At 42.7% G+C, this 14,233-nt stretch overlaps 1 protein-coding gene across 8 annotated transcripts in view; it reads left to right on the forward strand.

Annotated features, from left to right (window-relative positions):
• The window catches only part of Liprin-alpha (PTPRF interacting protein alpha), a 148,908-nt gene extending 142,788 nt beyond the window's left edge, over nucleotides 1–6,120 (forward strand). For all 8 annotated transcript variants that reach the window (XM_067265342.1, XM_067265336.1, XM_067265338.1 and 5 more), the window contains 3 exons: nucleotides 2,921–3,096; nucleotides 3,282–3,350; nucleotides 3,461–6,120. In XM_067265342.1, coding sequence (XP_067121443.1) covers nucleotides 2,921–3,096; nucleotides 3,282–3,350; nucleotides 3,461–3,526 — 311 coding nt within the window. In that variant the 3' untranslated portion in view covers nucleotides 3,527–6,120. The remainder of the gene's footprint in view (nucleotides 1–2,920; nucleotides 3,097–3,281; nucleotides 3,351–3,460) is intronic.
• The last annotated feature ends 8,113 nt before the right edge of the window (nucleotides 6,121–14,233 follow it).

Genomic DNA, 14,233 nt, shown 5'->3' on the forward strand with positions numbered 1-14,233 from the left:
AAAAATGTTCTTAGGTTTTCGTTAAGGAATTCTCTGCCGTTATCAGATCTGATTTGTTTGACCTTTCTTGAAGTTGTGGTTTTGACATTTTTTGTGAAGTTTATGATTGATTCCACCTTTCGGATTTGGCCCTTAAGAATTTAGTGAAAAGTTTTCTTAAGTAGTCATTCACAATGGTGAGCACATACTTTGCTCCTCCCATTGATTCGTCTCTGAAGAGTCCGAGTAAGTCAAGATGTAGGAGGTCGAGAGGATTTTTTGATTGTTTTGTGATCATCGGTTTGATGGGCTTCCTGGTGAACTTCGCTCTAATGCAGGTATTGCATACAGGTGTGTTGGATTGTGGTACAAGTGGGAATTTGTTTACCATCTCATTCTTGGCTAAAATGTTTATGTACTTTCCACTGATATGGCAGAGTCGCTTATGCCAGGTCTCCCAGTCATTATGGTGGGATTTCATACTGTATCTATGGCTGGGGGTCCTGAGTCTAACAGTGTATAGGTCTTTCCACTTCTTGACTGACATGATGGCATTTCCTCTTTTGTAAAGTATTTTACAGTTCTCAAAGATTATCTTCATTCCCTCCTTTGCCAGTTTGGTTACAGAAATTAAGTTGTTGCTCAGATCTGGAGTGTATAGTACATCTTCGAGGAGTAATCTATTAGAGTCATAGTCTCTTAGAAGGCATAGGAGTTGCAGAAATGAGTGTATGACATTATTATCGGCCATGGTGATTGTTTTTCTGTCTTCTCTCATGTTCTCTAACCATTGGCGATTTGGGGTCATGTGACTGGTCGCCCCACTGTCTATGATCCAACATGTATCTGGCTCACAGTTTGTGTTTAAAGTTATTACTCTCTGTTGGTTGTTACTCTCGTTAGCTGATTTCTCCATTCTCTGTCGGTTATCGTCCTCTCTAGCTGAGTTTTCCCAAGCTATTTTAGAAGTTTTGAAATTTGATCTTCGGTTATTGAGATCGAAGTTATCCCGTTTGTCTCTATTCCTTGCTTTGTTAATTGGGATCAACCAGCATTCAATTGCCTTGTGATTATGGCAGATGTAGCATAGCATTTCCCTTGTTCGAGATTTTCTTTGTGCATTGTCTTTTGGGGTTTTGTAATTTGCTGGCTAATATGCTCTGTAGGCTGCGTGGTTTTTCCTCTATTTGAGTCCATTTCTTTCTTCATATCTTTCAAAGGTTTTTTCTCACGTCGGAGATCTTGGAGTCTTTTAGGTTATTGAATTTCATGGCTATTAGGTTGTACTTGCGGTAAACCTGTCACTAGTGTGGTGATGAGTTAGTCGTCTTCTGTTTGAGTTCCCATTATCCTAGCACTCTTTAGAAGTTTTTTCCTCTTAATAGATAATCTCGTCATGTCTCGTCACGATTCATTACTAATCTCGCCACATTGTTTCTGGCCTCTATTGCTTGTCTCCTTAGGTCCCCTTCATATCTCTCTTTTAAGTGAGTCCAAATTTGTTTTGCCGTTTTACACGTTAAGATAAGGGCCACTTGTGTGTCGTCCATCGCGCATGTTAAAATGGCTCTGGCCTGAGAGTCCATTGTTTTCATTTCGCCTCTTTGGCAGAATCCGTAGGTGGGTTGTCTATTAATAGATTTCCTAGATCTCTACTTGCTAGGATGGCCATTATACGGTACTTCCAGCTTGTGAAATTGCTACCCGTAAACTTCAGTAACTGTCCATGTCCTATTTCGGCCATTCTATTTGTTATAATGGTTTGGGGTTAATGTTACCTTAGGTAGCCAAGATGGCAGCTCGTCTCTGATTCCAGCAAGGAAACAGTGGGATGCACGTTCTAACCTAACCTAACCAATTCTAATAATTTGGTTGCTAATAATTATGGTAATTTATTAGAATAGGTTAGGTTAGGTTAGAACGTGCGTCCCACTGTTTCCTTGCTGGAATTAGAGACAAGCTGCCATCTTGGCTACCTAAGGTAACGTTGACTCGGTTTGGTTTCGAAGATAGCAAATTTAGGCTTACTGTAGTTGATCGTTCAATCCGGTTGCATCAATGTTGGAATTTTCTTCCTGGGCCCATAACCCTTTGTTGTGTTATTCTGGCATGATAGAATATCTGTATTCACAATTAATCTAAGCCTTTAACAACATAACAACTTTATTGTTAACTAAGGTTTGACAAGCTCTATATGGAAGGTAAGCACACCTCGTGCTCCAAAGCTACCAAGACACCCTCTCAGCAGAGATGTATCTGCCGCCCTCCCATAGCCAAATTATAGCCACGACAAAAACCACCATGCAAAAAATAAAAATCTTAGCCATCTTGCATGGTGCTAAAGCAAAATACGATGCTGTCCAGTGATGCTGTCCAGTTCGCAGTGGATAATAAAAATTCTGGCCAAGAGATTTTTTAATTAAAATAAGAGAGAAAATGAGTGTCTTGCCTTTCTTGTGTTTCACAAACTCGTGGCTGTGGAATTACATATGTGAAATCGCCTTGCTCCCCCTTTCACTATACAGGTCAGGCCGTTTTAATCAATCCAAGGGAATAACCTAAAAAATATGCACGCGACAAAAAAGTCACGAAACCAAAAACATTACTCAGAGGGGACTGCGAGATGCAGTTATGGGTTTGGTGGCGAATGGCATTACAGCGGTGCAAAGCACGGCGGACTTCCTTTTTCAATGGAAATGGCAGACATCCGCAGATTTACTTTTGCACTGCGTGACTACCACTTAAACTTCAAACGCCCGTAACTTCTTTCCCATTTTCTCAAATTTTTGGCTATCGCTTCTGGCAGAGCCGGGCCGGTCCGTCCTATAATAAGCTAGGGGAATGTTCGAATGGGAGCGCCTCTTTTTTATGTTTAAATAATAATTGGCGGTTTACGCCGGAAGAAAGGAATTTGAGAATTTTTGTTTTCTTTCGTTTGCAGACGTCTTAGTTTGGTCGAACGACAGAATTATTAAATGGATCGATTCGATAGGACTGAAGGAATATTCGAACAGTCTGTTGGAATCCGGCATTCACGGTGCTCTGTTGGCGTTGGACGAAAGTTTCGACCACAATTCGATGGCTCTCGCACTTCAGATTCCCACTCCGAACACTCAGGTAATTCGGCCTCTCGATAATTATTAAATTTAGCAACAGATGGCGCCTTACGTTTACTGCCAAATTACTTAGAATATAATCAATAATAATAGCAGGAATATATCCCGAACGGAATCTGTTTACTGGAATTTAAATATTTATTTATTTACTTAGAGTTTCTAATAGAAATATTCTTATTTTTGTAGGCAAGACAGATACTGGAACGGGAATTTAACGGTTTACTTCTCAAAGGTACAGACAGGAGGCCCGACGAGGTATCGAATTGCTGTTAACTATTGTATTTTGCGTTACCACGTTTCAATGGCGTCGACCCGCGCGAAACGGCCGTGGCCCGTGCTGACGTCACTCTGTTTTATTTTTGCAGGCCGGCAAGCATTCTACGCACACCGCTTCGACCCACCACAGCGTCCAAGGCGACAGACTGGTCTGAAGAACGGGCGGAGGAAGAGCACAGCCACCCATCCCCGGAGCGGAGCGGATCGGAGTCGAGCAGTTCCTTAGAATCAAAAACGATTTAAAAAAAACGAGTAATAACAAAAAAAGATAACCGAATTGGCTGCCGTCTGCGACGAGAAGGGAGGTGCGGAGGAGGGAGAGAGAGAGAGAGAGGCGTCGCCCGTCTGCCCCTTCCGGAAATTCCGCGTCGCTCTCCTTCCGGTTCCGCCCGGCCGGAGGTCGAAGGTCGTTTCCGGCGGCGGGCGGAAGTCGGAGCGGTACCCTCCGGCGCGCCGCGTCGCGCCGCCGCCGCGCGCCGCCCCGTGTACATATTGTAACCAAAAAGAGAAAACGATAACAATACAATTTAATTTACCGGAAACGACCGGAAAAACCGTACGGGAAGAATTTTCTTCTTTTCTTTTTAAACCTTTTTCTTTCAAGAGACGAGTTTTTGATGTTCGGTCGCCGGTTCAAGCGCTAAAAACTTTCGGATGGCAGTTCTATTTAAAAAAAAAATAATAATAATTCAAAATTTAGATTTTATAATCGTGCCCGTCTGGCTGTCTGTCGTCCGTTCTGCGTGCATCTATTGTAAATTTTTTTATGTAAGATTCTTTCGGACGTCGGGACGTATTCCCCCTGCCCTCAGTTTGTTTCTAGTGTAATTTACCCATTGCCAAGGCACGAGAAATCGAGTCATTAATCGATACTAGTCGCTTCCGTGTCGATGTCTGTCGTGAACGTTGTATCGTCGTTAATTCATTAATTTTCTGTGTACCACCCTTTATTATTATTATTTTTTTTTTTGTTTTGTTCTTTTTCTTTTGATTTAGTTCTCTGCGTACTCCTTTGAGTTGTGTACAGATTTCTAGGCAGCTCCTTAATATATATATATATATATATACACATATATATACATATTATTATTATTATTAAAATCATCTTTGCATATTTTTATTTTTTAGAGTTTTTTGGACATCCGGGGTTATTATTATTATTTTTTAGTTTATTTATTGATTTACACGGATCGAGCGCCGGCGACGACGACGCGTTGGGTTCGAGTGACCGAAAAACGAGGGACGAAATTTACGTTGGAGCGCCTCTGGCGACGCCATTTTTTTGATAATCAAAAAGAAAAACGAAACTACCCCTTACGTCACTTTCTAAGTATACGAAGAACAAAGCCGTTAGTACGAATGAGTTTTATACGCATTTATTATATACTCGTAGAGTTTTGTATTTATTACGAAAAGAGAAAAAAAACGTTTTTACCACTTTCGAGTAAAAAAACAAAGGAAAAAAAACACTTGGTACAATAACAATGTCGTGGTTTATGGTTCGGCATGCAAATTTTGTCTACGAGAAACTTCTTTGTCCCGTTTCTAGATTTCTATCGGAGGAACGAAGCGAAACGCGCACGTTACGAATGGAAGACGGACGCGTTTCCGTTTCCCGCTTGCGTCACTTCCGGCCCGCGCCCGACGTCGTCTGTCCGCCTCCTCCTCTCTCCGGTGGCCACACTCGGTTTCGAGGTAGCGTTTACGTAAGTTTCGCGGGCTTCTAACTCCGTGTTTCCCCACGTCGTGTTTCCATTGTACAGTATTATCGAAGGTTCGAACCCCCCTTCGTTCCCATAACTACAGTTACAGAAAATTCGGGTAAAATCGTCTCGCAGGTAACGAGATCTTCATCCGGATCGTCGTGTGTTTATTCGGACGTATTCGTAGAACCAGTCAAATTACTCGTCTATGTCACGTGGATATTCGGAGTCAATTTTCTTTTCCTGTTGTTTTTTTTTTAAAAAAAGGAAATCCGTTACCCGTTTCGGCAGTTTACTTCCATTATGTGAACGGAAGAATTGTTTATAGCAGTTGTTCTCGTCACTTTGTACCATTTTTTTATGCACAATTTAACCGAGAGATGACGACGACGTTGAGAAGAAAAATTTTGTCGCTGCAAAACTTTGTAGATGAAAAATTGTTTTTGTTTAGCCCTTTTATGCAACTAAACTATGTACTGTTGTTAATATTGTACCGATACATCCGCATTTTATATATAAAAAAAAAATGAAAAAAATTCACACGACCGGGCCTGGTGAGCGCGCGAGTAGGTGCGAAAACAAAACAAAAAAAAAGACACCGGGACGAGGAAGGAAGCAATAATGGAAACGGGTCGAACCTCTTCTCGACCAGAGCTTAGATAACCGCAGCCGGGCCTTTGTTTTCGGCCGACGTCGGGCTGTAGTATATAAATAAGCACGTGACCGGGCGGCACCCGACTCGTATTGTGACGTGAGCGATCTTCCGACTCTCCGTCGTCGGTGGATCGAGTGGTTTCTTTGTTTACTTTTTTTTCCGTTTGTTTTTAATGCGCGGGTGGCGCCACCCCCGGTCGATAAGCATATCAGGTTTCCGGAGCCGCGTCGGCCACCCGGATCGAATTCGATGACGTGTTACTTGGAGTCGAGAATATAAAAAAAGGATTTATTATGTTCCATCGTCTCTGTACAGATAGCCTCGCTATTGCCATTGGTGTTATTATGGCAGTGTACGATAGAAACAATGAATAATTGCCTCTTGGACTGTGTACGAGTCTCTTTGTCAGTGTCTTTTAACATGCACGTGCTACTTTCCGGATGACTCCTTACTACGTTTACACTAGAAATTCAAACCGTGACGTCGAATGCCCAAGCACCGGTCCATTTAACAGAATGGCGGTGTCGAACGGAACCGGAAGTACCGCCGGTTTCTTTGTGGCTCGAAAGATACCATCGAATTTTAATATTCCGGGAGCGGTTTCCTGTTGGATTTTCGTAGTGTAAACATAGTATTTAAACAGCGAGGACGATGCGAAATTCGGGTGAAGTTCCTATTGTTGGATTCTAAAGAAATGTATCCGAAAAGAAATTCCAAAATTTCTCTTTGCATTCGGTAAAAAACTAACGAGCGCGTACGAAGCCAGCCTTTAATAGCGAGAGTGAGACCGAAGTTTTCAACGCGCAAACGTGAGAGTCGGACGTTCAGCGCCGCTTTCCTATAAGCCTAGAAGTTTGACAATGGCCTTTGGAAAGTCGGTGGAATCATGCTCGACGTTCCAAACGCCATTGTCAAACTTCTAGGCTTATAGGAAAGCGGCGCTGAACGTCCGACTTTCACGTTTGCGCGTTGAAAACTTCGGTCTCAATCTCGATAATAATTACACCGGCGACTTGCGAGATTCCTCCACATCCAATAGTTTGTCACGTACCAAATTTCGGCCATTCCGGTCTCGCCGCGGCAATTGTCCTTGTATTGCCACTCCAACGGAAGTTACGTAACTAATGCGCCAGGGCTTAAAACTTCGGACGAGTGAAGACGAACGAGACGATACGACCGCGTAAAATTGTACGGCGTCTGGACTAGTCGGTTACGCGGTTCGGTCAAAAACATGGGGCCCAAGCCGCAAAGCAGCGAGGGTAAAGTAGCCTAAGAAATTCTTCACATGCGACTTCCACCACGGCTGGGTTATGTCCCGGAAATGACGATGAAAGGAGACGTAACCGCAAATGTGCGTTGAAGTACTTTCCATTGAATACCTCCGGAGGGATGAAATAAAGATTAAAAAATCAAATTCGGCACGGTAGCTTATGTTTAAGGACATCGATGTTATTAAATTTTGTTGGAGAAAGATCTAGGAAGTGAGGAATAGGGTGGTCGGACTTAACGAAGATTTACTTATTATTCGATTCCCAAATTTTTTAAATATAAACTCATCACTACCCTCAAAATTAAGCCTTTTGCCATTTCATAATAATTAATAATAGAAAATTGTTGTATTTTTATAACAGATGGCGCCACACATACTTATAACGATTAATAATATAAGAGTTCGGAAGAAAAGCCGACAACGTGCCATTACCTTCCAACAGTAACGCCACACGAACTTATAACGATTAATAATATAAGAGTTATTTTTTAAACAATAAGTGCCGGAAAAAATTCTTTTTGAAATTTCAGCGCTACCGTCTTCCGATGCGCGTTTTCTAACGAATTTCGGGTGTTCGGAAACTAATTGCAATAATAGTCTAATACAGGCATAGCTAACCCAAATTGTTTCGCGAGCCACTTTGATCACGTGTAACATTACGGTGGGCCACAATTTAGGCAAACATGCTTTTAAAAAAGTATAACAAATACAAAATGAATAAGATTTTATTGTTATATCACGAGTTTGTACTTGCACTTGCACATTATAACAATGACACATGCAAATTTTCATTTATTTACTTGTTTTGGTATACACACAACGGGAAACAAAAGTTTTGATATATAATATCGCTTAGTGGGCCACACAATTTAACGTGAGGGACCGCGGGTTGGCCAGGCCTGGTCTAATACGTTCGTCCAACCCGATAATCATTGATAATTTAAATACCAAACAACTACCGGATTCGTTTTGGGCTAATTAAGGATAATTAATTGTGGAGTAATTTGGCTACACGAAGACAGTCAAGCCGCCATCTGGCGTTAAAATTGTTATAAATAAATAAATTTTCAATATTCGAGTAAAGATTGTTCGGAGTGTTAATCCAATTCGCTAATCTGACTTATCTGCGTTACGGGGAGATTAATTGAAAAGTGAAAACAGTATACAAGTATAGTAAAACCGAATAGAAAGGAAACCTGCCTAAACGGTTTCAATGTTAAAAAAAGAATCTGCTTAAAACGGAAAAGTATTCGGTACCTGGCGATTCTGGTTAACACAGGTTTTACTGTATTAAGAACTAAAATATAATAAAACTCAACTTACATTACTCGTTGAATTTTGCCGGACACTTTTTATCCAATCGTTTTCACCAAACTCGTATTTCATTTAAAATCATCTCCATACGAATTCAATTTTTCCCGTGTTCGTCCTTATACCGGCAAGATTCTAGACGTACCTGAGGGGCGGGGCTCCCCAAATTGTCGACCCCCCTGAACGAGCAAAAAAGTGAAAAGAACCATACCTGTATATGCGATATACCTGCATACCTGTTCGCGAGATATAGCCCTCCAAAGATGCGCCTACGTCATTTCCGGTCACGTGACGCCGCGCCCAAAAGGAACAGCCGCATATAGCCGAAATTTTTTTTTCGTTTTTTTCCATCTCTCAGTGTTAAAAAAGTGTGCCCCTTTCCTAGCCCCCCGCGCGCGCCGCTGCCGCCGCCGCCTCCCCCTCGCACGCGGCCAGCGGGCCAAGTCTCCCGCTTGCAGTCGTCCAGAATCGTCGTCTGTTGCCTGTAAATACAAGTACAGTAGAGAGTCGTTATCCGAATCAATTGGGGACTGGGGTTGTTCGGATAACCGATTATGTACGAAAAAATATATTAACCTGTCCGATGTTCAAATTTTTCTCCGTCGCGTACGCTTCGTGTTGAATTTTCGTCGATTTTAAGCCTAACGAAAATTTTTATAATAATAATCGAGGCTATTGTATCGTTAAAAGTTATTTCTTTATTTTGTACAAACAAAATAAATATATTGAAGAATATAAAAACATGAAAATTATACTTTAGAAGTAAATCTAGTATCGAAAACGTTTGATTCAGCACGACACAGTCTGACTGAAAATCGTTCGGATAACCGGCGATTCGGATTAAGACTCTCTACTGTATCTATTATTACTACACCTCTTACCTGAGCGGGGATTCGAACCCCCATCCTGGCAGGCGCCAGTCCACTTCTCTGCACACCCTCCCGCCAGCTCGCTCTGCCAGAACCTATTCGGAATTCATATTTCAGGCATGCGAGTCCGAGGAACGCACTGAGCATGACGGGCCGTCCACGCGGCCCCACCTCTGCCTGAGATGCAGCGCACCCGACCACGCGGCCCCACCTCGGCGGCAAAGTTGGAGCGGGCACCTCGCGCGGCCAATGGCGAGCCGGCCGCGGGTCACGTGACCGCTCCCTCCCGAAGTTTTATAAGCCCGTAGGCCGCCGCCGGGCATTTTCGGCCGGTGTTTGTTACCTCAATAGTCAGGAGCACAATTCAGTAAATGTTCAATATTTGTGATATTCGAGGCGGCAACCAAAGCGAACGCAAGAAGAAGTAATGTGGTACGTGTTGACAACTTTCAAAAATCCGAAACTACGTAATTTACTTTACTTCTTCCCAATACTAAAGTCTTTTGATAACGTACAAACTCGAGTGTGGATTAAGTGAACGAATCGGACAATCGTCGCGAAACGATTCCGAATGAGACGAAAAGGGGGCTCCCGCAAGTTGTGTATCATTTCGGTATTTCCCTAAAGTTTTCTGAATAATATCACAATAATTTGGAGCAAGTTCTGCACCTGTGAGGTAACAACAGCATCATTCAGTGACGGAGCAGACTGTTTTCGATGATGCTTAGAAACTCGTTCCGCCATATCATAAAACGGTTAATGTTACCTTAGGTAGCAAAGATGGCAGCTCGTCTCTAATTCCAGCATTTCGCTCGTTTTCGACCGTGCAGGCATGTTTGTTTCGTTTGTAAGAACAGATCGTTCTTTCGCTCGTTCTCGACCTTATATTTCCTAAACCATCAATTATCGTGTCACCATCCTGTAATCTCTACATAAAAACATTTCCTTGTGTTAAGACTGCAAAGAGCAATGGTTCTCAAAAATCAAATGTTCAGAATGAGATGATAACACTTGTTTGGAACTGCTTTTAATCTCATATTTGGTATTGGCTCGTGACAATTGTTTAAGTGATTTGCTTTTACTTTCTCTACACTACTTTGTATGTTATCAAAAGACTTTTAAAAGTAATATAAGTAACTAAGTCTTTCAGAAGAATATATATATATATATATATATAATTATACTATAATAATTATTTTTTGGTACAATTCTAGGTCCGAATGAGGGCGTTGGGACTTTAACAGAGTTGTAGAGCATACTGATAGGAACAAAAAAAGTCTAATAAACCATGGGTGTACGGGCGACCCTTCGCAAGATACAGGCCCCCCAAAATGACTATATGTCAACTTTTCGAGACCCTCAAAACGGGTAAAATTTAAAAGTGAAAATTTTCGCAAGTACAACTAAAAATTGCGTTTCGAACGCTTTCTGTTACAACTGACTAGAGACTCCTAAAAACCCTCTAAACACGAGGGTGCCACCTCTCGACCGCCACTTCCGGGGAGCGCAGTCGGGACTCGCACCACTCTCTCCGCTAAGCCTGTCGCGCGTTTAACAGGCAGCAAGCCCTATTCTAACGATAGTCGTCGGCAAAGGCCAAAGAAAAGCCCGATTAACAAGACTAATTAGGCAACGCTTTCTCCGACGCCGCTCCTATGTAAACAGAGAGCAGCCGGATGGCCGAGCGGTCAAGGTTAGCAGCCTACCGCCCTGGGGGACCTGGGATCGAATCCGAACGGGTCGAATAATCTCCAGGAATTTTTTCGGGGGGTGGTCCGTCCGGATATGTCGGTCCCCGTCCCTCACCACCCGGCCGCCCCATTGTGGGCCTGGCCGAAACTCATAATGGGCTTGCTATAAGAGGCCCTCTTAGTGCCCACTGGACGGAAAGAGTTAAAAAAAAAAAAAAAGAGAGAGAGAGAGCACTTCTATTTCGCGCTATCTCTAACACGCTCTAACTACCGAAAAGGCCAAGAAAACAGATCCTGTACTCACCTTCGACAGAGTCTCCTCCTCTCGCTACCTGACGACGTCTAGCCTGTTTCCGATCTTGTGTAGAACGGGGTGAGGTCGCTGGTCGCCGCCGCCGCGCCTCCTCCTCGGCTATGTCCCGGAGGTCGGCGACGACGAAGATGGTGTCCGAACAAACGCATATAATCCAGGTTTCGCGTACAAGTATCCTTCGATAACGCGTACCATATATATATACACACACACACACACATACACAAGCTTCGCTGTTCGCTGGGCAGTCGTCTTTCTCCTGCCGTTTCTCTTCGTCGCCCTCGTGCACGGGTACATCAGAAAAAACACGTATACAGATGATGCAGACATGTGGGCGAAGACAGAAATGTCGGTCGATCGTCACATGTAAACCTTCGCCGCCAAACTTTCCAAGCTACGATTAAAACAAGTCCTAATCGATGTTCGTTGAGGTTAGGCTTCCATTCCATACGAACTACATCGTTCAAGCTTTTAACGAAATCCTCAGCGGTCTTATAACCTATCTCAGCGTAAGGAAGCCTTCTACCGTTTAAGTCACGATAATCCTTACGTAATTGTCCAACAATTATGTTCGAGGGACAGGAGATCGACAGCGAAGGCACGATTTGTTTCGTTTCTAAGAACAGATCGTTCATTTCGCTCACTTTCAACCTTACATTTCCTAAACCATCGATTACACTTCAACTTCCGGGTTGTGAATGGTCAAAACCGAAAACCTTGATGCACAGGAAAGCTGTAATCGAAGTAAGAATGAAAAGGCAATCACTACATATAAACTTCTCCTTGCGTTAACACTCAAAGCTGCAGAGAGCAATGCTTTCAACAGATCAGATGAAGACAGAATGTGTTACCAAACTGAAATCAGTTTCACATGTTCTGGATGATCTTTAAAATAACGCAATATTTGGAAGTACAGTAACTATGTTCTGACTTTATTAATTGTGATAATCAAGACGATAAAAGCGAATTTGACATTACATTGCTATGTGATTACAAATTGACAATTTAAAAATTCCGAAACAATATCATTTACTTTACTTCTTCAAAGAAGTAACGAAGTCTTTTAGAAAAAAAAAATATATATATATATATATATTTCTTTTAGAAGTAACTAAGTCTTTTGATGACATATGTGGAGAAATTAAAAGTAAATCATTTAGACAGTTGTCACGAGCCAATACCAAGTATGAGATTAAAAGCAGCTCCAACAAGTGTTATCATCTCATTCTAAACATTTGATTTTTGAAAACCATTGCTCTTTGCAGTCTTCACACGAGGAAAAGTTTTTATGTAGAGATTACGGGATGGTGACACGATAATTAATGGTTTACGAAATACAAGGTCGAAAATGAGCGGAATCAACAATCTTTTACTAGAAACGAAACAAATCGTGCCTTCGCTGTCGATTTCCTGTCCCTCGAATATAACCGTTAAACCATTATGGGGTGTACAGTACTATAGAGTACCCCCTATGGAATTTCAGGACTTTGATTATATATTGGAACTCAGGGGACCGAGACGAGTTCAACGGTTCCCTATTTTTGGACCGGAGACGAAAAATAAAAAAGTTTATCATACTTTTTCACTTACCATACTTTTTTAATGCTCTCATGAAGACGGCACCATAGTTGCTAGTACTGCCATCTTGCGATAAAGTCTGCAAACCATGACGTCGGACTACGGTCATCTCCCGGAGAGTTAAACACGCGATACAAGAGCGGAGAGAGCGACGCGACTTCCGATCATCGCGCGATCGCCATTTCGGTTAATGTTACTTATGGCAGCGAACATGGCGGCCCGACTGACCTCTCGTATGGGCGCCATGTGCTAAACTAGTGATCGATTCACGGTAGTTCTTGAACAAAGTAAAAAAAGGGGGAAACGTCTACTAAAGGCAATTTTAACGGCAAGCGACGGGACTCCCGATCGCGATAGCAAAGCCGACTTAGCGGAGAGCGACGCGACTCCCTATCATCGCGCGATCGCCGAAAAAAGTATGATAACTTTTTTATTTTTCGTCTCCGGTCCAAAAGTATCGTTGAACTCGTCTCGGTCTCCTCAGTTCAGATATATACTCAGTCCCGAAATTCCATAGGGTGTAATCTGTAGTATCTGTAAGATTATCGTGACCTAAACGGTAGAAGGTTTCCTTACGCTGAGATCGGTTATACTGAAGAGTTTATGTAAAGAGGAAAGCGATTCACATCACTCGACCATGGCTTTTATGATATCGCGGAACGAGTTTCCGATTAATGTTACCTATGGTAGCGAATATGGCAGCTCATCTCTGAAACCGTGGGGACGCACGTTCTAACCTAGCCTATTCTAATAAATTACCACAATTATTGCCAACCAAATTATTAAATGGGGGTAATTTATTAGAATAGGTTAGAACGTGCATCCCCACTTTTTCAGAGATGAGACGACATGTTTGCTACCATAGGTAACATTGACCGAGTTTCCCAGCATCATCGAAAACAGTCTGCTCCGTCACTGAATGATGCTGTTGTTACCTCACAGGTGCAGAACTCGCTCCAAATTATTGTGATATTATTCAGAAAACTTTAGGGAAATACCGAAATGATACACAACTTGCGGGAGCCCCCTTTTCGTCTCATTCGGAATCGTTTCGCGACGATTGTCCGATTCATTCACTTAATCCACACTCGAGTTTGTACGTTATCAAAAGACTTTAGTATTGGGAAGAAGTAAAGTAAATTACGTAGTTTCGGATTTTTGAAAGTTGTCAACACGTACCACATTACTTCTTCTTGCGTTCGCTTCGGTTGCCGCCTCGAATATCACAAATATTGAACATTTACTGAATTGTGCTCTTGACTATTGAGGTAACAAACACCGGCCGAAAATGCCCGGCGGCGGCCTACGGGCTTATAAAACTTCGGGAGGGAGCGGTCACGTGACCCGCGGCCGGCTCGCCATTGGCCGCGCGAGGTGCCCGCTCCAACTTTGCCGCCGAGGTGGGGCCGCGTGGTCGGGTGCGCTGCATCTCAGGCGGAGGTGGGGCCGCGTGGACGGCCCGTCATGCTCAG

Source organism: Centruroides vittatus, unplaced genomic scaffold (genome assembly GCF_030686945.1).
Source record: "Centruroides vittatus isolate TY-2023 unplaced genomic scaffold, ASM3068694v2 contig_221, whole genome shotgun sequence".
In the NCBI taxonomy this organism is placed as follows: domain Eukaryota; kingdom Metazoa; phylum Arthropoda; class Arachnida; order Scorpiones; family Buthidae; genus Centruroides; species Centruroides vittatus.